Source organism: Syngnathus typhle, linkage group LG15 (assembly GCF_033458585.1).
Source record: "Syngnathus typhle isolate RoL2023-S1 ecotype Sweden linkage group LG15, RoL_Styp_1.0, whole genome shotgun sequence".
Lineage (NCBI taxonomy): Eukaryota > Metazoa > Chordata > Actinopteri > Syngnathiformes > Syngnathidae > Syngnathus > Syngnathus typhle.
In genome coordinates, this window is record NC_083752.1 from 7,924,411 (window position 1) to 7,947,854 (window position 23,444).

The 23,444-nt window shown below is 41.7% G+C and overlaps 5 protein-coding genes and 1 long non-coding RNA gene across 8 annotated transcripts; 2 read left to right on the forward strand and 4 right to left on the reverse strand.

Moving 5' to 3' along the window:
* Positions 1–2,764, forward strand: grk1b (G protein-coupled receptor kinase 1 b). Its single transcript, XM_061300272.1, has 7 exons — positions 1–699; positions 905–1,032; positions 1,309–1,466; positions 1,548–1,631; positions 1,708–1,832; positions 1,901–2,102; positions 2,186–2,764. Exons 1-7 carry the CDS (start codon positions 1–3, stop codon positions 2,467–2,469), a joined length of 1,680 nt encoding a protein of 559 aa, XP_061156256.1. The 3' UTR covers positions 2,470–2,764.
* Positions 2,765–6,456: 3,692 nt separating this feature from the next.
* On the forward strand, positions 6,457–9,316 carry LOC133168607 (claudin-15-like). The gene is made up of 5 exons (XM_061300274.1): positions 6,457–6,673; positions 7,520–7,684; positions 8,373–8,454; positions 8,535–8,645; positions 8,718–9,316. Exons 1-5 carry the CDS (start codon positions 6,457–6,459, stop codon positions 8,809–8,811), a joined length of 669 nt encoding a protein of 222 aa, XP_061156258.1. The 3' UTR covers positions 8,812–9,316.
* LOC133168608 (uncharacterized) lies at positions 6,579–9,472 on the reverse strand. The gene is made up of 4 exons (XR_009718243.1): positions 9,386–9,472; positions 8,917–9,025; positions 7,489–8,786; positions 6,579–6,705 (listed from the first exon to the last, which is right to left on the reverse strand). It is a non-coding gene; the product is annotated as an uncharacterized LOC133168608 (long non-coding RNA).
* A 458-nt stretch (positions 9,473–9,930) lies between these two features.
* Positions 9,931–12,429, reverse strand: LOC133168056 (thialysine N-epsilon-acetyltransferase-like). The gene is made up of 6 exons (XM_061299298.1): positions 12,183–12,429; positions 12,017–12,068; positions 11,184–11,267; positions 10,726–10,827; positions 10,298–10,338; positions 9,931–10,227 (listed from the first exon to the last, which is right to left on the reverse strand). The coding sequence occupies exons 1-6, from the start codon at positions 12,243–12,245 to the stop codon at positions 10,048–10,050; spliced, it is 522 nt and encodes a 173-aa protein (XP_061155282.1). The 5' UTR covers positions 12,246–12,429; the 3' UTR covers positions 9,931–10,047.
* A 191-nt stretch (positions 12,430–12,620) lies between these two features.
* Positions 12,621–14,318, reverse strand: LOC133168054 (thialysine N-epsilon-acetyltransferase-like). 2 transcript variants are annotated; one of them, XM_061299294.1, is made up of 6 exons: positions 14,107–14,318; positions 13,953–14,004; positions 13,704–13,787; positions 13,388–13,489; positions 13,137–13,222; positions 12,621–13,048 (listed from the first exon to the last, which is right to left on the reverse strand). In XM_061299294.1, exons 1-6 carry the CDS (start codon positions 14,167–14,169, stop codon positions 12,836–12,838), a joined length of 600 nt encoding a protein of 199 aa, XP_061155278.1. In that variant the 5' UTR covers positions 14,170–14,318; the 3' UTR covers positions 12,621–12,835. The 2 variants fall into 2 exon arrangements, with proteins under 2 accessions (XP_061155278.1, XP_061155279.1); XM_061299295.1 differs by having other exon boundaries at positions 12,637–13,048; positions 13,137–13,177.
* Positions 14,319–14,367: 49 nt separating this feature from the next.
* Positions 14,368–23,416, reverse strand: LOC133168055 (thialysine N-epsilon-acetyltransferase-like). 2 transcript variants are annotated; one of them, XM_061299296.1, is made up of 6 exons: positions 23,202–23,416; positions 23,086–23,137; positions 15,239–15,322; positions 14,893–14,994; positions 14,696–14,736; positions 14,368–14,624 (listed from the first exon to the last, which is right to left on the reverse strand). In XM_061299296.1, the coding sequence occupies exons 1-6, from the start codon at positions 23,262–23,264 to the stop codon at positions 14,430–14,432; spliced, it is 537 nt and encodes a 178-aa protein (XP_061155280.1). In that variant the 5' UTR covers positions 23,265–23,416; the 3' UTR covers positions 14,368–14,429. The 2 variants fall into 2 exon arrangements, with proteins under 2 accessions (XP_061155280.1, XP_061155281.1); XM_061299297.1 differs by lacking the exon at positions 23,086–23,137 and having other exon boundaries at positions 23,202–23,310.
* Between the last annotated feature and the right edge of the window lie 28 nt (positions 23,417–23,444).

A 23,444-nucleotide genomic window follows, 5' to 3' on the forward strand; every position in this document is an offset into this window, starting at 1 on the left:
ATGGACATCGGTGGATTGGAGACGGTGGTGGCCAACTCGGCCTATGTGTCAGCCCGAGGAAGTGTGGATGGTGTGGCAGCGGCCAACCTGAGAGACAAAAAGTTGCGGGCCAGGCTGAAACTGCCACACATCAGAGAATGCGAACACATGAAAGCGTCCGTGGGCAAAACCTTCGACATCATGTGCGTCAAAGAACCCATTGGCAAGCGGCTCTTCCAGCAGTTTCTGGAAAGCGATGCCACCCACAAAACCGCGGCAGAGCTTTGGAAGGACATTGAAGACTACGTCATTTTCCAGGAGAAGGACAGAGTTCAGAAAGCCCAAAAAATGGTCAATAAATACTTCGAGTCAACGTCCAAGACCTTCTGCAGCTTCCTGGAGGAGAAGGCTGTCACCCGGGTGAAGGAAGATTTCAAAAACGTCCACGGTGACTTATTTAAAGAGAGCGAGAAACAGCTCCTCAAACACCTGGAGGCAAAGGCCATGGCGGGCTTCAAGCAAAGTATGTACTTCCTGCGTTACGTTCAGTTCAAGACGTTGGAAAGCCAGCCCGTTGACGAGGAGTGGTTCATGGACTTCAGGGTCCTTGGAAAGGGAGGATTCGGAGAAGTCTACGCTTGTCAGGCTAAGGCCACCGGTAAAATGTACGCCAATAAAAAGCTGGATAAAAAGAGGCTCAAGAAACGCAGAGGCTACGAGGTAAAGTGCCAAAGTTAACAGGAAATCAATTCCAACTTCTGAGTTTAGTGGGTTAGTCTTTACTATGACAGCTGAGTGAAAAGAAGCTTGTGAAAGACCCTGCAAAGAAGCTCAGCGTAGTGCTTGTACAACCACTGAAGGATTATGGGAAACACTGCCCAAAAAAACCCCAATACTAATTTTCCTAATTTATATCCATATTTAGGGTGCGATTGTGGAGAAGCGCATCCTAGCCAAAGTCCACAGTCGCTTCATTGTGTCGCTGGCTTACGCTTTCCAGACCAAGACTGACCTCTGCCTAGTTATGACCATCATGAATGGTGGGGATCTCAGGTGCTTTATGCAGACACGCACACAGTTGGAACCCGTGTGCCCAAACTCTATACTTTACTTGGAGGCATAGGAGCAGCCCCCAATACACTTACTCCAATGTCTGCTAATTAGTTCAAGTATAGATAAACCTTAAAGCTAAAATACACACTAGGCCGTCAGGTGCGTCACGCTTTAAGTCAGACAGTAAGAGTACTTAAGAGGCTCAAGAAGTCTTTAGAGCAATTTTCATTTTGTTAACTCTAAAGAAGCATAAAGTTCTCCCTCCTTCTTCCTCAGGTTTCATATGTACAACGTGGATGAAAAAAATCCTGGCTTCAATGAGAAAAGAGCTTCTTTCTACACGGCACAGATCATCTGTGGCCTGGAGCACCTTCACCAGCACAGGATTGTCTACAGAGACCTGAAACCAGAGAATGTGCTGCTAGATGATGCAGGTCAGATCTTAGGAGCAAAGAACAACATGGAGACTTTCAACAGACACATATATGGTGTAATCGATGCATCTCATCACTCAGGACACGTCCGGCTGTCGGATTTGGGCTTGGCTGTGGAACTTCCACCAGGAAAAGACAAAACATCGGGTTATGCAGGAACTCCTGGTAAGTCACAAAAAGTCTTTCTCAAAGTGCATTTCAGTGAGTAGTCACTAGATGATCTCATGAAATCTTTTCAAAGGTTTCATGGCTCCAGAGCTACTCCAGAAAAAGGAATATGACTACACAGTGGATTATTTTACTCTGGGGGTGACTCTGTTTGAGATGATCGCAGCTAAAGGACCTTTCAGACTACGAGGAGAGAAGGTCGAGGACACAGCCAAGAGGTCTCTCCCACTACGTGAATACATTTGCTAATTGCACCCTTTCTTCAGGTGGAGAATGACGAGGTGGCTCGCAGAATTCTGAACGATCCGGTTTCGTACACTCCCAACTTTAGCAAAGAATGCAATGCTATTTGTGAAGGCTTGTTGGAAAAGGATCCGGGGAAACGCCTCGGGTTCAAAAACAACGAGTGCGCTGAGCTCAAGAGCCAACCCTTCTTCAAGGAGATCAATTGGGGCCGTCTTGAGGCTGGTGAGGCCTTCAAAAACAATCAGTCAAGTATGCACCCAAACCAGCATTAATAAATACATGATTTTTTTCTCATTTTCACTAAGGTATGCTTCCTCCACCATTTGTCCCTGATCCCAGGATGGTCTACGCCAAAGACATCGACGACGTAGGCGCCTTTAGCACCATTAAAGGCGTGGTCATGGATAACAAGGATACAGAGTTCTTTGCCGACTTTGCCTCGGGCAACGTTCCGATCCCGTGGCAGGAGGAAATGATCGAGACGGGTGTGTTTGGAGAGATGAACATCTGGGGTGAGAACGGAAAGTTGCCTAATGACCTCGACCCAAACTATGTGGAAGCCAAAGGCGGAGGATGTGTGATTCTTTAAAGTAGAATGTGTTTATTGATTTGCTGAATAAAATAGCAAAAACTTCTGTCGGTGTGAAGCGGTCCATTTTACACAACGGTTCGAGAGCTTCACCAAAAAATGCTGACAAATGATTACTATCTTAGCCAAGTTTTTTTTAAATTCAACTCCTGTTGCAGCTCTCATGAAACTGTGCAGATGTACCCAATAAAATGTTCCGGAAGCATACAACTGTAGTATTAAATATAGTACATTAATCTTTAGCTATAGTGAAACTGTATATATGTATGTACCACAATAATACAACATTGTTTAAAAAAAACCCTGTAATGAGCATGAACTTGTAATTTCATTGTTGCATGTGTGGACTGTTAGCTTCATAAATATAATGCATAACAACTAAGGTACAGTAAATGTTCTTTGAATATGTCATAGCTAGAAGAAGCACAATGAATAAAAATTTGCTGAGCATACATATGTGTCCCTCTCCACTCTTCAGGGAATGTGCAAGGCTAGAAGAGAACACAGGTCACGTGGAAATCTGATCCAGCTCGGCATTAACATATTGCCTTTACCTTGCCTGATATCGTCTATTGTGAGCGATTCTGCACAAACGAGTGATTTATTGCCTGACTTCAACCGACTGAATGCTGCAAAGGATGCATGCATTAGTGATCTTCAAATCACGTTTATGCACACCTGACGGAGGGACAAAAAGCAGCAGTCATGGTGATGAATCACCTCATCGAAACTCGTCGCAAAGTCAAATAATGACTGTTCCAACGCATACACACTATTTAAATATAATTTGGCAACCCAACGTAAGCCTTTCGCATACTTGCCGCACACAGCCATCAGGCAAGTGACGGGGACGTGTTAAAAAAAAGGAACAGATACGTTTTTGAACACCCAAAAAAAAGAAAAAAAAGTTTCAAGGCCACTTCTCCATTGAGCAGCGGGGTCAACGGGGACACGAGGGAACGCTTATTTCAGAAGATGAAGGGAAGGGCAAGGAAATAAAATATTAACAGAAATATGATTACGATTTAAAGCCTGAATATGAACTCAATATTGTAGATATACGGCGGAACTTTGAACTTTCCTGCAGATTACTTGACAACAGTAGAAAAATAGATTAGATAAGATACAGACTAAAACCATAAAAAGAAACAGACACATTTTAATGTTTATAATATTGCATGACACCCCAAACTATCCTCTAAAATATCTCTTAGTTTTGCACAATCCCATATTCTGATTTTTATAAATAAAAATAAATTAATATTTTTGTGGTGCTAGCCAATTTCTTTTAATGGACATCAGTATAGTAGAATGTCCACAAACTATTTGGAAAAGGACAGACATCATTGTTGAATCTATAAGCTTCAGTAGAAAAAAAATTACTTACCTAGCCAACAATTTCAATGCATCTTTTGTGTTTCATATTTGTTAATGCTTAACTGGTGCTAAGTTAGACACTTTGTCTGACACAGGTTTCAATGTATGCTCTGCCCTCTATTCACGCCACTTAATTTATTAATATTTGCTCATGGAACTTGAAATAACCTCTTGAAAATCCCAAGCTACCAATTGTCCGAAGAGGGAGGGAGACAAGATCATGGTCATGATGAAAATCTAAGTAAATTCACAGAGATTAAAATATTTCCCAAAATCTCACATTTCACTAGTGCTGACTTCATTTATCGATAACCAAGGCATTTTTTTGTTAAAAAATTGTGACTATAATACATTTGATTCAGTCATTCATATTACTAAAGTCATATAAAATGATCTTAAATATCTTGTCAATTAGGTTTAATAAAATGCTAATACAACATATAAAGTGCCGCTTATGGCAGATCTAGATTGTAAATTTAAAGATTGCCACAGAATCCCAGTAAATTTCACAAATAGTTACATAACATAAAGCAGTGTAATGTATTTGACAAAATTTCACCTCTGCAAGATCAAAAAGTGTGTGTGGATGTGCGTGTGTGCGTGCGTGCATGTGTGTGTGTGTGTGTGTGTGCGTGTGTCCGTGTGTGTTGGGGGGAGTTCCTTGTATGCTTACATTTCTACAGTAACGTGCCAGGCACGTGAAATGTAATCAATTTTGGGCGGGAATAGCAGACATATCATGTAACTACAGCCAACAAATCAATGTTCAAATTAGTCCCAGTATGTTTGAGTGCATGAGGAAAAAAAACCTGCGTGCACTTCGAAATGTACAATAGATACAGAAGTTGCCATTAGAGCTCCTTAGAAGGCGAAACCTCATCTGATTAGCTAGAGAACATTACTTGTGGAGAACATTACTTGCAAAATGAGGGACATTGTTGAAATTACAGCACTTGTACTTGGTTTTCTAGGCTGGATCATGGTTTTTATATCATTAGAACACCAGTATTGGAAAGAATCCACCACAGATGGTAGTGTAATTACAACCTCAGCAATATATGAGAACTTGTGGATGTCTTGCGCTAGTGATTCTACTGGGACTTATGACTGCCGAGAATTTCCATCCCTTTTTGCCCTACCTGGTAAGTAAAGTTTTTATAGATTAAAAACAAAAATGTTGTTAAAAAATATACTGATGGTTTTTCATGTGCTCAGGCTTCAACATCACTTGCATGTAAAGTAATGCTGATTCAGATGTTGGTTAAAGCTGAGTGTGCATTTTCTTTATACCTCATTAGAACTGCTTGACATTGCAAAACAAGAAATGTAGTTAGTTTAAGACATGGTTTAGTATAATGTATTTGATGATGTAAATAGCTTTCAAGACAATACTTTGAATATTTTAACTTTGCAAAAGAAAAGCAACTTCACTTTGATTGAGCTACGGTATAATGGTAATTTCAATTTTCTTCCAAATGACAAAACTAATCTGAATTAACATTAAATTCTTTATTTTCGCTGGACAGTGATTGTTATCTTTTTAATGTACAGTAAATGACAATGATTTTTTTTCTGAGATTACTGTATTCTGTATTTACTTTTTACTGCACATAATTTCAACAAATATGCTGTAATGAACTTTAGTCCAAACATTTTATAAAACTTCTATTTTAAATCATATTGCAAATAACTTGATTGTGTCCAATTTTATGATCTCATATGATTTAATATGAAGAAATTGGGATTCTTTTTCTAATTCACGAGGGAAACCAATTCCGTTAATCAATTTCTGTAAGTGGCACACAATAAATTCTAAATAGCTAATATTACTGAGTTCATAAGCAAAATGTATTGAAACTCTAAAAAAAAACCTTTGGATTATTTGAATACACTTTTTTTTCAAAAGGACAATCAAGCAATTTCATATTTTAATTTTCACATTAAAAAAAGTATATCTCAAGCCAGATCATCATCAAATTTCACATGTAAAATATGACATTATCTCCTCCAAACCATATATACACAAATTTCAAACCTTTAACATGTCTGCAGGATGACAGTAAACATTTAAACCAGAAATAATGCCCCCCCCCCCTTTTTTTTTTTTTTAAGCAAATGGTTTTTATCAGTGGGTAGGTTCTTCTTTTCTTTTTTTTTTTTTTTTTTATCAGTGGGTGGGAACGTGTTGATGCGCCCACACCCCTCACGGCCAATGACGTTCCACATCATCCTTCAGGCATTGGAGTCCAACTGGGACTTGGATCCCATCAGTACTGACAGAGATTTATTGACACTGTTCAAAGAGATTGTCAGAAGGTGACAAATGGCTCTGAGTCTATAGACGTTAGACGGCGGGTGTCGAGGTTCAACCTCACTTCCCTTGAGTTGGGTAAACAAGTGCACTTTTGAAAAAGGTTCAACAGATCTCATAGAAATCATAAGTGGGCAGTTTGGGATTAATCATTAATAAGGAGGTTTCTGTGGCACACTGAGAACGCTGGGCCAGAGAAAAACAACACGTTTATTCTTGAAGATAGTTTAGTCTGGCGAGATTGGTAAGAAGCTTTTCTGGACAGCTCTAAGACAGGCTGGATCAACCACGATAGAGTTATGAATCCCGTTGTGGAAGCATTTGCTTTCTTCCTGGGTTTTCTGGGATGGCTGATGGCCGGGGTCGCCCTTCCCAATCGGTACTGGAGAGTGTCAACGGTGGACGGTAACGTGATCACCACGTCCACCATCTATGAGAATCTCTGGATGTCCTGTGCCACTGACTCGATAGGAATTCACAACTGCCGCGATTTTCCTTCGTTGCTCGCACTAAGCGGTATGTGTTCAAAACTTTTAATGTGTCGACTCCTTCATTGGGTTAAAAGAAGAAAAATATATCTATTTGTAGAAAGTTGTACAGAGCCAGAGCAGCCATTAAAAAGGGCTAACACATTGAGAATTTGGCTCTTGTTTTCAGCTTTGATCAGATTTCCTGAGTTGTTTTTTAGCATTGACCGTAGCGGCATCTGCGTGTCAGAGTGACATCACTGCGGGTGATGCTCTTTAGTTAACAGCAGGTAATATAAGATTGGCAGTATAAAAAATACAACAGTAAAGGACAATCATGAGCAAGAATAACCCCAGTAGAAAAATATATAAAAAACATCAAATGGTTTCAACCTCTAGGTCATAACCTTCAGACTGGACATGGAAAGCCATGTGGTCACAAGATAATATTATTTACATGAAAGGCAATTGTTTGGTTCCCTTAAGTGGGATACTAACGAATGGTTGGGGGAAAAAAAAAAAGAATGTTTTTTTTTTTTTTTATTTCATTTTACTATGCTGAGATTTTGTAGCGTTTCAATTTTTTTTATTTTTTTTTTAGTTCCATATTTGTAATAAGTGATCTTATAGGGGACGCACATGATGTTTAGTACTTAGTAGACAAAACATTGTCATATATTAAAGATTCGTTTTGTAAATAATTCGATGCACAGAAAAATGATGTCACTTTTATATCAAATGTGGAGGTTGCTATTCGATAACTAAGGAACTATATAGAGCAGTCCTGAAATTACTTATTTGTTGAAATTGGCACTTGGTGAAATTATTATTGTGATTTGTTTTGCTGTGTATGTGTTGTCTTACCAATAAACTCATCATTTGTGTTTGTGTGCAGGGTACATCCAAGCATCTCGAGCACTGATGATTGCTTCCATTGTGTTCGGGACGTTTGGGCTGGTGGGAACTCTGGTTGGAATGCAGTGCTCCAAAATTGGAGGAGAAAACTACATTCTAAAGGGGAGGATTGCAGCAATTGGAGGGGTGTTCTTCTTACTACAGGGTAAGAACAAAAACAATTATGAACTTCAGTGGTGCATAACAGAGCAGAAAGGCCAACATTTGAAACAAATCCTACACCTCCACTTCCTAAATTCTGTCTTTAAAAAATCGAGTGATATTACAGAAATTGAGATTTGAAAAAAATGTGTTGATCAAAACAAACCATGTTTTCCTATTCCTGTGCCCCACCCCTCCACAAAGTGAAGTGCAAATAGGTCAAGTGGCTTTGGCGTAATCATGGGGGAAAAAACAACTCCTCAGATTCCACAACAATCTCACGAAGTCAATGTTACATAGATTTTAATTCTTTCCATAGCACAAATTAACCTTTTCACTATTACCTCCAACACCCGAAAAGCTAACATGTCAGGTACTCTAATCTATGTACAGGAGACAAGCTATCTTAAACCTGGTCAAGGGTTATTATCACTTGTTTGCCTGTACAGTGTAAAGGCATATACATCGCATGCAGTCAGCTAATGTTGCACTAAACTTAGTTGTGCCATTAAAGGGACAGTGTGTAGATAAGAAAATTAATTGCACATTCATTTTAAAACATTCACTATTAATTTCCACATTATGCAAAAAAATATCCCATAAACATCTTTTTTTTTTTATATGTAAAATCGTAGGTCTGGTAATTTGTTGTTTTCCCCTTGTGTTAAAAAAAATGTTGTGGACTTTTCTAGGGATGTGCACCATGATCGCTATATCTTGGTATGCAGCCAACATCACACAGGAATTCTTTGACCAGTTCTACCCAGGGACAAAGTAAGAGTGCATACTTGATTGATTTTGAAGTTTAACAAGACACAAATCAGATCATTTTGTGCAATTTCACTGTGACACAGGTACGAGATCGGAGAAGGTTTGTACATTGGCTGGTCGTCGGCCATACTTGCCCTGTGCGGAGGTGGCTGTCTGATGTTTTCGTGCAGTTGTAAGGAGCCAGGTGAAAAAGTGTATGTATCAAAGCGAACGTTTACCATGAGTAGAAGTTGACGTCGTGTTTAACCACATCTTTTGATTCTTAGGCCTTACCCATACCAGCCGTCCTCCAGGGGACGTGTGCTGTCCACTACGTCTCGATCTGCCCCCAGCAACTATGGAAGAAATGCATATGTGTGACAAGTTACTTAGATGCAACAATTATTGAAATGCAGTCAAATTTGATTTTTTTTTTCTTTACTCATTTAAACTACTCGTAATGTTGATGCACAGTGATCCACCCACCATAATACATATGAAGACAGTAGTAGGGCAGTAAAGATAACAGTATCTTTAGAGCAATGACGGTATGATCAGTGTGCAAGTACATTGCATGGCTACTGTGTGTCAGGACCTACATGGGAAAAAAGCAAGTCATGATTAAGAGCTTATTAGAAAAAATAATTATTTTTATACATAGTAGAAAAATGGGAGCTAATCATTTGTTGGGTATTTAAATACGCGGACTCAAAATTTAGATGTTAAGACAACAGTACTGTTAAAAATAAATACCATGCCCCAAAAAAACATTAGGGTCACTGTGAATTTGATGTACATTTATGGAAATATTTATATTTGTGACATTTCTGACTTATGGAAATAAACACTTTTGCTTCAGTAAATTTTGCTTTGTATACAAATAAAAAAATGCAATAATACTGACGAGAAAGTGATTTTTATTGTTAGCAGCAAATGACGAGTCTAGGTGGCTCACCTCAGCAGGTGTATTTAGTGATGACGCCCCCTGTGGGGAAAAACGTGAAATCACAACTGGGATTGTTTGAAAAATAATATAGTAGTCTATACCGTATTATTTTTAGAGAAGTGGAGCCGGGCTATCTGATTCTCATTATTATATTATTTATTACTTACCAACCACCAAGATCATTATGGTTCAGTTCTGTTTAATAAACCAGTTTAATGCTAAAATATAATTAGTCATTATTTTTCAAATTTACTAATATATTTCTAAAATCATTAAGGATAGTATTATGCCTCGTGTCAAATGAGGTATTTACATCAATTTCTATACTGTAGAAAAAAAACATTTCTAAGGATTTAATGTTATGCTTGATTCCTTTCTGACTGACCAGATCATTTCGTCTTATTAAAACCATTAAGTGACATTACCTTGAAATTCCCCACTCTGGTTCAGTGCATTACCCACTTATGCATTTGTTTTTTTATTTCTATAATTGATGGTCACAATTTTTTTAAGCACTTCAGATATATTAGAGAAAATAGGAGACAAAAAACATATTTAAAGAAGAGAACATTTATTCCAGAATTTTAAAATGTGTTTACCAAAATGAAATAAAACTCAAAAAGGTACATTTCTGTAACATGGGTGTCACATCCAAGGGAGGGGAATCCCTTCTAATTCTTTGGGCCATCGTTTCCCAAATCATCCAAGCTTTGTCCATCAAAACGTATTAAGTGCCAGCCTTCCTGCACAGTGAGATCCTGAGCTCCTCTAGTAGCATAGAAGTCTCGTGATGGCGTATTCCATTCCAACACGTTCAATTGCAAGCGTGCACACTGGTTTTCTTTAGCCACCTTTCACAAATATGACTTGTTTTAGTTGGACCATGAAGGTGGAACTTTAGTTAGTCTTCGGCACTCTTACCTTAGCAACGGTGCTCATTAAACATTTTCCTATGCCAATTCCTGTCAAAGACATCAATAAACTCATGAGGAAGAAAATATGTTTGTTCCAAAATAGACTCTCAATATAAAAAGGTGCTGTTATGTTAAGCTGTACAATGGCTTATCTTACTCATACGTACTGCCCTGCAACAGTAGCCTGCAAAAGTCACCACACCCCTTGAGCTTTTGACATTTATTTTCACATTAGGAACACAAATGTATTTTATGTGATCGATCAACACAAATAGGTGTGTGCTTATAAAGCGAAAAGAAAATGGTTCAAAAGTCTGGTTGGATGACAATAATTTTCCCAGTGGATACATTCAACCTTGAAGCACAGAAATAGATTCCTCCTCCATTTCTGACAGTGTGGTTAATATTTATTCCAACTTTGAAACTTTGACTTACCTCGGAATTCAGGCATCACATACAAATCCTCCAAATGCATCGCCCGTCCCTTCCATGTGCTGTATGTGTAAAAGTAAAGGCCGTATCCGACGATGGTAAATCCTGACGTAAAATGAAGAGACTGCTCTCATTGTAACAGAAAGACCGCGCTTAAAATTGCATGGCTGAAATCGACATGCAACAATGATAGAACAGAAAAAAAATGACATTATGAATGTTTAAATTCAATTCAACATGCACATCCCACACAGGAGGCCTACCAACTACCAACATATTTGATGTTTTTTTTTTTTTTTTTAAACCAGCTCCAAAATACCAAAATATTTTTTAGTATTGGAACAAATAGCCCAGCAATAATGTATTTCTCCACACACAAAAAATGCAACCCAGTGGACAGATTAAAATGCTTTGTTGAAATATTAGCATCAGTGGGACACATCAACTAACGTACATTTTACCTTCTCTAGATTTGTTCTCTTCTGGTACCTCGGCGACAACACATTCAAATAAGGGATTCTGGCAGAAACCATCATGCTCAAGTTCTAAATTAAACAAGAAAAAAAAAAGCATAGTTCACCTGAAACGTGCACATCTAGACATGTATCGATAGAGTAAAGATAGCAATGACAATTGTAAAACAGGATGCACACATATCTGCATTGTGTAAGAGGACTGTCAGAAATGAGCTACTATAGTTGACAGGCCTGTTCTCCTATTTGGCAGCAAAGAACATATATGTGGAAATAAAAGAGGCCAATCAAGTACTAACTTATATGGTAACTGCATTTCTTCTCACCTATTTGTGTATTTTCTTTGGAACTCTACCGTCTGTTCCTCACAGAAAAACTCATCTACTTGCTGTTTTTTTTTTTAATATGGCTTGACAATTTATTGTGACATCAAGGAAGTATGTCGAAGAGATTTTGGGTGGCTTTCAATAATTCCAGATCTGTTATTTATGGCAGGGCTTGGTCCCTATATTGGTAAACGATATTGATGTGCGCAACTTCCCAGGAAACATATGGGAAACCACTTGATGGATAATCATCACATGATATCTGTTAATTGCTCACTATGATCGAAAGTGGGGCAAAATTGTTCATGCCACATGTTTTACAACCCGCATTAAAGCAAACCACTCGAAGGGGCAGAAAAAAATATATGTTCAATTTGTGGTAGAGGGTTAAGTCTCGGGAGCCTTTGCCTTGACTTAAAATTTCAACCATAGCAATACTTGAAAATAACGTCATAAAAATTTAATCAATTGAGTTTACTGTTGTGAAATCATTACCTTTGCATGATATCTTGACTTGATCAGTCATCTTTTCATACAAAGCCAACTCCTGGAAAAAAGAAAAAAAAAACGTTGCATTTATATGCACCTCCTTCGTTACTTTGTAGCCGATTCTTTGAAACTTTCACTGAGCTCTCAGCAAAAGTCAACATGCAACACTCACCAATATCATTCTTGATATGTCTTTACAGTCTTCTTTAGTCGCAGCACGGATGTTGAAGTTCATGTTTGAGGCTGCGATTCACGACTTTACACGTACGGCTTGGCCAGCTCAATTGAAATTAATTCGCTTCATTATGTTCCGATTTATAAAAACAGGAAGCAGCAGCACTATACGTGTATTTCGTCTCCCTTCAAAATAAAACAAAGTAGCTGCTTTTTTTGGTCGAGTGTTTCTGGTGACGTTAAGAAAATAATAGTTTACATTCGACGTAAGTTTGCCGTTTTTTCCCCCGTGTTGTTTAAATACAACCCAACAGGAAGACGTTCATGTTTATTACCTGCAAGGTCTTTTTTGATTTTTATAATCAAAACTTGGATGGAATGAGTGTGCATGTTTTTTTCTTCAATAATAATATTCTGCAAAACATAGATAGGCACACAAGTGTGTATTGCACACTAGTTTTCAGGGTGTTCATATTTGTTTAGTACATTAATATACATCTATAATGACAATTTTGAAATGCCAGAGGTGAGCCCACAAAAAATTGCCACCATGTTATCCTTCTGTGTGTGTAGTGGAGAATCTTCTAAAACTCGTTTGTTTACTTTGTAGCATGACAACAATTGTATGCGCGTGTAGCCAAAACCAAATATTTACACAACTTTGTCTTCTCCTGAAACACACTTTCTAATTTGTTGAGTTTCATTTGCCAGATGGTCCAAGCTTTGTCCATCAAAATGTACCAAGTGCCAGCCTTCCTTGACAGTGAGATCCTGAGCTCCTCTTGCAGTATAAAAATCGAGAGAGTGAGAGTTCCAATTCAACACGATCAAGTGCAACCGCGCACACTGCTTCTCTTTGGCCACCTTGCACATACATCACAAGAAATAAGTTGGTTTTGTTGCCCTCGTAAATTGCCAATGTTTGGATTTGTAAACATTCTAGCATTCTTACCTGAGCAATATTGCTCAGTAAACTTTTTCCAATGCCAAATCCTGATGAAGACATCAACAAACTCATGAGGCAGAAAATATTCCAGTCTGGAACTCAAAGCAACTCAAAAAAGGGACATTATAGTACAGAACAGCATAGTTTTGATCTAGAACAAGCATAAATTTAAAGTAAATTATGTGATAACATATATGAGATTAACACAAATTAGAACAGACATTTTTGATATACTGAAATGCCAAAACACATTTTACCTCTGAATTCCGGCATCACATATAAATCCTCCAAATACATGGACCGCCCCTTCCATGTGCAGTAGATGTAAAAGTAAAGGGCATAACCAATAATTGTGAATCCTAAACCAAAATAAAGAGATCATTAAAGACAGCTCCAAGGAATAATCAACAGTGATATTGTGGTTGCACAAGTGTGCACACCCTCTTATGACTGGTGTGTGGTGTGGACGTATCCAAGGCTCGAATTGACAGACATATTTTAGCAAGCGGTAAAAATGAAAGCTGAACAGACAGTAAAAGAGACAGGTAGGCCACAGGTTTGCAAACATTTTACCTTCTTTAGATTTATTTTCATCTGCTATCTCTGCAACAAGACACTCAAACAAGGGGTTCTGGCTGAAACCATCACGTTGCAGTTCTATGGTTTAAAAAAGAATCAAAACAATTCACCGATGTACCATGGATGAGGAAGATAATTGTAAAAATATAATTGAACATTTTGTAGAAAAAGATTTTGTGGAGAGTTAGCAGTGGCTTTGCAACACTATAGGAGGATTGTAATTTGTTCACTGAAATATATTACCATCGCATGACAGCTTCACCTGATCCGACATCTTGTCATGAACTGCCAAGTCCTGAAAAATAATTTAATTAACATTTTGGTTCCACATGTTACAGTGCCAAGCACGATATCATCTTGTATGCATGTATGTCAAAATAGCCGGTGAATAACTTACCATTATCAATCTTGATATGTCTTTGCAGTCTCCTTTGGTAGCGACACGTATCTTAACGTCCATATTTGCCAGTTGCAACACGTATTAAATCAATAAGTAACTTCCGTCCGACAAAAGCTCAACGTATATCCGTACAACAGCTTTTCGAAACAATACATTATTTGTGTAGTTAAGCAGTAGCCTCCTCTGGCGCGTTCAGAATGTATTACACCCAAAAAGCCATTGCAGCAGACATCTCGAGTGCAACGGTAACCTGAAAAGTTTAAAGTTTATTCAAGTTTATTTTTCTTTGTACATATATATGTATATACACAAGGAGGAAATTACATTAAATTGCCCTTTCTTCCATTTTCCAAAAAGTCTAAATTGTTCAGACTTTGCGCATCAAAACGTATCCTGTGCCAATCATCCCTGACAGTTATGTCCTCAGCTCCTTTAGCAGCATAGAAGGATCGGGAACTAATGTTTTGGCCGAGCACGTTCAATTCCAACTGCACACATTGTTTTTCTCTCGCCACCTGCAAAATTAAAACATTATTCCATTAGAACAATATAGATATATTTTATATAGACAAATGAAAATGGGTACCTTAGCAAGTGTGCTCAGAAAATTGTTTCCAATGCCAAGTCCTAGAAAAAAAAATGGAACTGATTTTTTAAATAATATTTAATACCTAAAAGCAGTGATTCCAAACGTCCCAGCTTCAGTATATATACTTTTTGTGACATTGGTGGTGTGCCCTGAGAGTTTGGTAATTTTAATAATATGTTATCAATATGTTTTACCTCTGAATTCTGGCATCACGTACAAATCCTCCAAATAAACTGTGCGTCCTTTCCATGTACTGTATGAGTAAAAGTAAACTGCAAGACCAACGGTTCTAAATCCTAAGGGGACATAAACAGAAACACCACAAATTAAAATAAGCTTCGACATGTCCTCAGCTATTTGTTGAATATTTCAACTAATTGCTGTTTTCGTGCTTGGGACAAATAAACAAATGTGTTACTTTGCCTTCAGTATGTGGCTTCTGCATACCAAAGAACTATGTTGAAGTGGGATGAGGGCATTCAGTTTGACATACGTAGGGCTTGGTGTGATCCCTCGTGAATAGCGAAGGAAACATTTTACCTTCTTTAGATTTATTTTCCTCTGGTACTTCTGCCACAAGGGATTCAAACCAGGGATTCTGACTGAAAGCATCCCGCTCCAGTTCTACAGGGAAAAGTAATGCTGCAGTTATAGCCTTAATCATACACAAAATAAATCACTGAACACTTCACTAGGCACAACCACACAATCAATTAAGATGAAATATAAGAGCTTTATAAACTAAAGTCATTCTTTAAAGAGGACAAAAACTTAAACACAAAGGACAGACCTTACTCGAAAACAATTAGGTGTTAATTTGGTTATTGTGCATATCAGCAAATCTGCTATTGCGGCTTGTCGTACTGTAATACCAAGGCAGGTCAAAACAGATCTTATCTTTGGTTACTGATTAAGCGGTTTATTTGCAGAATTTGCACTTCTGAATAAAGTCAAAGTCTGCTTTATTGTCAATTTCTTCACATGCCAAGTCACACAAAGAACTCAAAATTACGTTTCCACTATCCCACGGCGACAAGACATAGTACACAATATACGCACAAGTAAACAACACAAAAAAAAATAAAAACACATTGACACTACTTTTAATTTTATTGCGACATGTTCTTGAGAATAAATATTCATTTATGTGAAGACACACAGGGTTAAATTCAACGAGGCGGCACTTGATTTCGATAAAGCTCTCGAAATGCCTGTTTACATTTTCAAATGATAATTCCTTAGAGAATATTCCATTAGTGGGGAACTATTTTTAGAACAGTGGCATAACTGGGTGTCCGAAAGTCTATTGATCCGACACCGACTTTTCCGAGGTGCACTTGAACGCCTCCTCAGAAAGCGGGACACTTATGAGAACGCTGCACGCTCCTTTGCTGGTCTCGCGCTTAGGGAGGAAAACGGACTCACAAACCCCTTTTTCCCGTGACATTTGTGTGCGTTTATGAAACCCCAGACCACACACACACATGCACACACACATGTACATACACTTTTAGAACACACATATCCAAACACACATATACACACATGTATACAAGTACACACTCAAACCCACTAACATACACTCCTGGAAACCTGTACACTCACTGCTGTTGAGAATAAAGTTGATGCAAGATTCTCTAACCGGACTCGTCCATAGTGCTCCATCCCTAACCACTAATCCACATCTTTACATGGTCCTTCGAGCCGGATTAGGGTTCCCCCGACACTATGGAATCAACAACTGATAGCCAGCAGCGGGAGTCGTCGGCCCGACCCAAGAGAGATCCTCGTCCACCTGCACATTTAGACCCATATGAAGTCACTCTTTTGCCCTCTCAACAACCTGTAGCCCAAGCCTCCTCTACACCTGTAGGACAACTAGGCCAGGTTCTGTCAACCAGAGCAAGGAGTTTGACAAGTTACCGGTCAGCTGCACATTCACGACGATCATCTCAGATGTCTAACGGTCTCAGTCTGCTCCAAAGCACATCAGACATACAAGCAGCTGCACTAGAAGAGGAGATAAAGGGTTTGGAGCTTGCAGACCTACAACAGGAAATAGAAGAGGAAAGAAAGGCTGACTTGGAGGCTGCAGCATTGGATGCACAAGCCAGGGAAGGACAACGGCTACAAGAAGAGGCACATTTGGCTAAAGAGAGACTAGCTAAAGAGATGGGGAGACGCAGGCGCTTGAAGAAGCTGGAGAAAGAGGTACAAATTGCCAGTCTTGTGAAGACCTACCTATCAGAGACGAACGATGATGCCGTGTCCACTTCATCAGCTCCCGCTACATTCTCCAAGCCGTCCCTGCGATCACAGCCACCGCGGGTGCCCTTCGTTCTCACCCAGCATCCACCTGTACAACCGCCACCTCCAGCGCCCGTTCAAATACCACCTCCAGCTACTGTCCCTGGACAGATAGTAGCACCACCCGCTAATCTCATCACAAATGCCCAAGCTAGTTTTCCTGTCAGCGCACCACCCATTGCAGCAACAGTAGCTGCATTTCCACCTGGACGTGTATCATCCTCGCCCGTCCTCCCCACGGTGACAAGCCATGCAGTTGGAACGCTACCGATTACAAGTCTCCCATCTCAATATCCAGGTGTTTCTGCTACCAGTATAAGCTTCACAACACCACCACTGGCAACTTCAGTGATGCCACCACCTCCTACAATGCCATTTGCTCAACCCATTACACCAACTGCAACACCCGTCCCCGCTGCACCGCCTTGGACCTACCCAGGCATGGAGACCTTGATTGCCACATCCTATGGCATTCCCAAACCAACACTTCCCTTCTTTGATAGTGGTAAAGAAAGCGACTTTGCACTTTTGAAGATGGCACTCGACAACTTGATGAACAGTCACACTCATCTCAGCGAACACTATAAATATCAAGTGCTCCTGGGTCAGCTCAAGCTCCCGAGTGCTCTGCAGTTGGCCAAATCATACATGTATGACCCGGCACCATACACAGCAGCAGTGGGAGCTCTGCAAGACAAATACGGACAGCCGAGACAACTGGTCCAAAGTGAATTAGGGGCAATACTCAACTCCCCAGCCATCAAATTTGGAGATGCTGATGCATTCGACTCCTTTGCCCTCTCTGTCCAGTCACTGGTCGGTATGCTGCGCACGCTAGAGGGACCTGTAGGTTACGAGCTCCGGTGCGGTTCCCATGTTGACCGCCTGTTAAGCAAACTGTCTCCATCCCAGAGAGATGGATTTGTGGAATATTGCCTCGTTCGCGGCATCCTGCAGCCCGGTTCAGAGCTCACCTACTCCCTGCCTGACTTTGCCGCATGGCTCCAGATGAAGGCTCAAGCAAAGCGTCTGGCCAGTCGAGCTACCCTTCTCTATAACTCTACCGGGCCTTCTACACCTAAGAGAGAACAGTTTCGTTCAAAGCCCAGAGATAAGACCGCATCAGTCTTCCTCTGTACAAGGGAGACAGCCACCAAAGAGACCCCTCAGCCGAAGCCTCAAGCTTTCAAACTCAGCCCTTATTGCCCATTCTGTAACAATAAGGAGCACTATCTCAACTCATGTCTCGACTTCAAGAAACTGTCCCCTGCTGAGATTAAGAAGTGGATCCAGGAAGGTGACCGATGCTGGAGGTGCGGCCGGGCACACAAAGCTACAGCCTGCACGCTTAAACGGCCGTGTAAGACATGCAAAGAGAAACACCTTACAGTTCTGCATGACGCCATCCAAGAGTCTTCGCAGACAGTGCTGCTGGTTAGTAATCCAGCACCCACTATCTACATCGAACAGCCCAGAAGCCCTCAAAGAGTGCTACTGAAAGTTGTCAAAGTGCTTCTACATCATGGCGATCGCGTCCTTGAGACATTTGCAGTGCTTGATGATGGTTCAGAGAGAACGATTATCCTCCCTCAAGCTGTAGAACAACTACAACTTTCACAGCACCCAGAGACGCTACATCTTAGGACCGTCCAGCAAGAGGTGAAGGAGCTGAAAGGTTCCTGCGTCAGCGTTCATGTATCCCCTGTCTTCAAGCCAAACCAGAAGTTTTGCATTCGACATGCGTTCACCGCAGATAGTCTTAGCTTGTCTGAGCACACGTACCCAGTAGCAGCTCTCCAGAAGCGCTATGAGCACCTCAAAGGACTTCCCTTGACGCCTATTCACAGAGCACAACCTCTACTCCTCATCGGCTCAGATATGGCCCATCTGCTCTCACCAACACAGCCCGTCCGATCAGGCCCATCCGGCAGTCCCATGGCAGTCTGTACAAGGCTTGGTTGGTCCCTGCAAGGTCCGTCAGACATCATTCCAGTTGCTTCTCACCAGCCTTACTGTTTTCACATCGCCACTGAATCACCATATACAGAACTTATCAAGAATGTGGAACGCCTTTGGCATATCGATACAGTTCCCTATATCAGTGAGAAGACTGCAACCCGTTCTAAGCAAGACCAGCAGGCTCTCACCCTCCTACAGACAGCCTCTGAACGCGTATCTATTGACGGTACTCAGCGCTATGCAACTCCACTGTTGAGGCGTCAGCCAGCCATCCCACTTCGTGCTTCGCCGGCTGCTGTGATGCCCAACCTACGTTGCACTGAACGCCGGATAGCCAAGGACACAGCTCGAGCAGCTTCATACTGTGCGGAGATGGACAAACTACTTCAGGCCGGCTACGTTTCAGAGATCTCTACGGAAGAGGCCGAAACTGTCACCGAATCGTGGTATGTACCACACCATATGGTGCACCACAATGGAAAGGACAGAGTTGTCTTCAATTGTTCCTTCTCCTTCAATGGCCTCTCATTGAATGACCAACTCCTCCCGGGACCGACGCTTGGTCCAACCATGATTGGTGTCCTGATGCGGTTTCGATGTCATGCTGTCGCCATCAGTGGAGATATCAAGTCAATGTTCCATCAGATCCGCTTAATGCCAAAAGACAAACCTCTCCTACGTTTCCTGTGGCGGGACATGCAAAGAACGTCTGAACCACGGATATACCAATGGGAGGTGTTACCATTTGGAACAACGTGTAGCCCCTGTTGCGCCGTCTTCGCCCTGCAGCAGCACGTCAGAGACCACGAACCACCAGATTCCCCCCTCACGCATGTGATCGAGCAGTCCTTCTATGTCGACAATTGCCTTCACAGTGTAAGTAAACCAGAAGATGCCAAGGCTTTGGTCGATGACTTGCGAGCACTTCTGAGAAAGGGAGGTTTTGAGATCAGGCAATGGGCCAGTAATGTGCCTGAAGTTGTCGCACACCTACCCCCTGAAGCACAATCGACTAGCAGTGAGCTATGGCTGTCCAAGGCCAGTGACAACCTTCAAGAACCCACACTTGGACTGTGCTGGGATTGTTTGAGCGACACGTTGAGTTATAAGCATCGCTCTAACGAGCCTCCAGCTGCCACTCTACGTAACGTCTACAGCGTCCTTGCCAAGCTTTACGACCCATTGGGCTACATTGTGCCATTTACCACAAGATGTAAAGTGCTTGTCCAGGACATGTGGAAGGCTAACATTGGCTGGGATGACAAGATTCAACCATCTGAACTTCTCGGAAAATGGTTGAGTTGGGTGCAGGAAATTCCTACTCTGCAGCAACTCAAGTTACCTCGTCCCTATTCACCAGCCAGTGGAAATACCGTCAATGCAGCCCGTCATATTCACATCTTCTGTGATGCTTCAGAGCGTGCCTACGGATCAGTAGCTTACATGCAAATAACGGATGACAGACAACAAGTCTTCGTTTCCTTTGTGTTTGCCAGATCGAGAGTAGCGCCGCGTAAACAGCTGTCCATCCCGCGTCTCGAGCTCAGCGCCGCACTTACAGGGGCACAGCTGGCAAAAGTGATCGAGACTGAGCTCACAGTAACGCCTGAGCACATCACTCTTTGGTCTGACTCCACAACAGTGCTCCACTGGATTAAATCAGAATCCTGCCGCTACAAAGTATTTGTTGGAACACGTGTAGCAGAAATTCAGAATCTTACCAGTCCATCTCAATGGCGGTATGTTGGTAGTCTACACAATCCCGCAGATGACATAACCCGAGGACTCACCTTGAAAGAGATGGTGCAGGATCACCGCTGGAACAAAGGTCCACATTTCCTCCTTTTGCCGGAGAGTGAGTGGCCCATCATGCCCTCATCTGAGGCAGAAGCAGACACTACCGAGTTAAGGAAGTCAGCCTTCGTGGGAGCAGTCTCCAGCGCCTTGCCCACACAACATCCTGACCTGAGTAAATTCTCCACTTGGCAAGAGCTACTTCAGGAAACCGCTAGCTCCCTTCATGGGGCGGCCAACACTAACACCACAGCAAAGTGTTCAGCAACAGATTTTCTTCAAGCAGAGAAGCTTATGCTTCAAAAGGCCCAAGAAGACTGCTTTGCTGAGGAATTGAGAGCCCTCAAAGTTGGACGTGCTCTTCCTGTAAACAGTCATCTTATGTCCCTGTCACCAGAATACGACAAAACCACAGAGCTACTGAGAGTCGGTGGTAGATTGAGGCATGCTGAAGGACTAGACCTGGATACCATCCACCCAGTCATCATGGACCCAAGTCATCATGTGACTAAGCTCATCATTAAGAATGCGGATGATTCTCTACTGCACCCGGGACCAGAACGCGTGCTTGCTGAGCTCAGACGCCGGTTTTGGATAATTCGTGGTCGAGAGGCCATTAGAAAGCATCAATATTCCTGCCTGGAGTGTCGACGATGGAGAGCAAAACCGGATGTACCGAAGATGGCTGATTACCCACCAGCTCGACTACGACTCTATAAGCCACCATTCTATTCAACAGGAGTTGACTGCTTTGGACCTTTTCAAGTGAGGATCGGTCGCCGCACTGAGAAAAGGTGGGGTATAGTGTATAAGTGCATGACAACTCGCTCAGTACACCTGGATCTGTTGGAGAGCCTGGACACGGACGCTTTCCTGTTATCTTTGAGAAGATTCATATCTCGACGCGGGAGACCATTTGAGCTTCTCATGGACAATGGCACCAACTTTGTCGGTGGTGAGAGGGAGTTGCGTGAAGCCGTCGTTGCCATGGCACCTGAGTTGAAAGACCAACTTGCTGAACAGCAAATATCCTTCCGATTCAATCCTCCTAGTGCGCCGCACTTTGGTGGCACATGGGAGAGGGAAGTGAGATCAATCAAGTCCGCACTCCGTGTTGTCCTTAGAGACCAGACTGTTCCTGAATCTGTCCTTATGACAACTCTAGTGGAAGTTGAAGGGATATTAAATGCAAAACCACTCGGCTATTTGTCATCAGATGCCTCGGATCCTGATCCAGTCACACCTAACCTCCTCCTAATGGGTCGTCATGATTCATCCCTTCCTCAAGCTGTCTATGACCCCAGTGACCTAGGAAGGAGACGATGGAGGCACAGCCAATTCATCGCCGATCGTTTCTGGGCATCCTTCATCAGTCACTACCTTCCAGGGCTTCAAGAGCGTAGTAAGTGGAGGAAAGATGGGAAGGCACTCTCCATAGGCGACGTTGTCCTGATCGTGGATCCTCAACTCCCCCGCGCATCATGGCCCGTTGGTCGGATTACCCTGACGCATCCAGGAGCAGATGGACGCATTCGGACTGCCACGGTCCAGGTAAAAGACCGCATCTATGTTCGTCCTGTCGCCAGACTCATTCTTCTTCCAGCTGTTGACGACAAGGACGAAGAAGGGACTACCAAATAGACTTTCTCCCATTGATTCAACTGCCACGTGGACAGTTGGGGGCGGCTTTGTCCGAAAGTCTATTGATCCGACACCGACTTTTCCGAGGTGCACTTGAACGCCTCCTCAGAAAGCGGGACACTTATGAGAACGCTGCACGCTCCTTTGCTGGTCTCGCGCTTAGGGAGGAAAACGGACTCACAAACCCCTTTTTCCCGTGACATTTGTGTGCGTTTATGAAACCCCAGACCACACACACACATGCACACACACATGTACATACACTTTTAGAACACACATATCCAAACACACATATACACACATGTATACAAGTACACACTCAAACCCACTAACATACACTCCTGGAAACCTGTACACTCACTGCTGTTGAGAATAAAGTTGATGCAAGATTCTCTAACCGGACTCGTCCATAGTGCTCCATCCCTAACCACTAATCCACATCTTTACACTGGGGTTTAATCTTGACTTCAATAAGAAGCATGTTTTCTGTCCTCCTTGAGACATTTGCAAAGTCTGGTGCTGCAAGATTCACACCTTGCATTCTTTGTAGCCATTTGAGCGAACAATTCCTTCATGCTGATTAGAATAATTGTTTTTTATGAAGTACTCATTTGAGAGAATGCTCCCTATGAGTCACACTTAAGCTTTCTAAATTGTCACGCAAGGTGGATTAGAAAAGAGCATACCTTCATAAGTCACCATCATATGGTTGAGCATGTTTTCATGAATTGCCAAATCCTGGAATAAGAAGCGTATAAAAATTTCACCACACATTTTTTGTCTATGAAGCCATCAGACTCACCTTGACCAGTCGCCATATGTCTTTACAGTCTGCTTTTGTTGCAGGTCGAATAGCAAAGTTCATTTTTGCAGCAGCCAACTTGTTCTTCTGGATCAACTGCACCTACGCGAATTATGCAGCATAAATTGCATAAGCAGTTACTGCCTACAGCAGATGGGTGTAACCTTCAAATTAAGAGCTTCAGTGAATCTGCTATCTTTCAAAGATGCTCATAGATGTTACTTTTTGGACAAACATTCACTG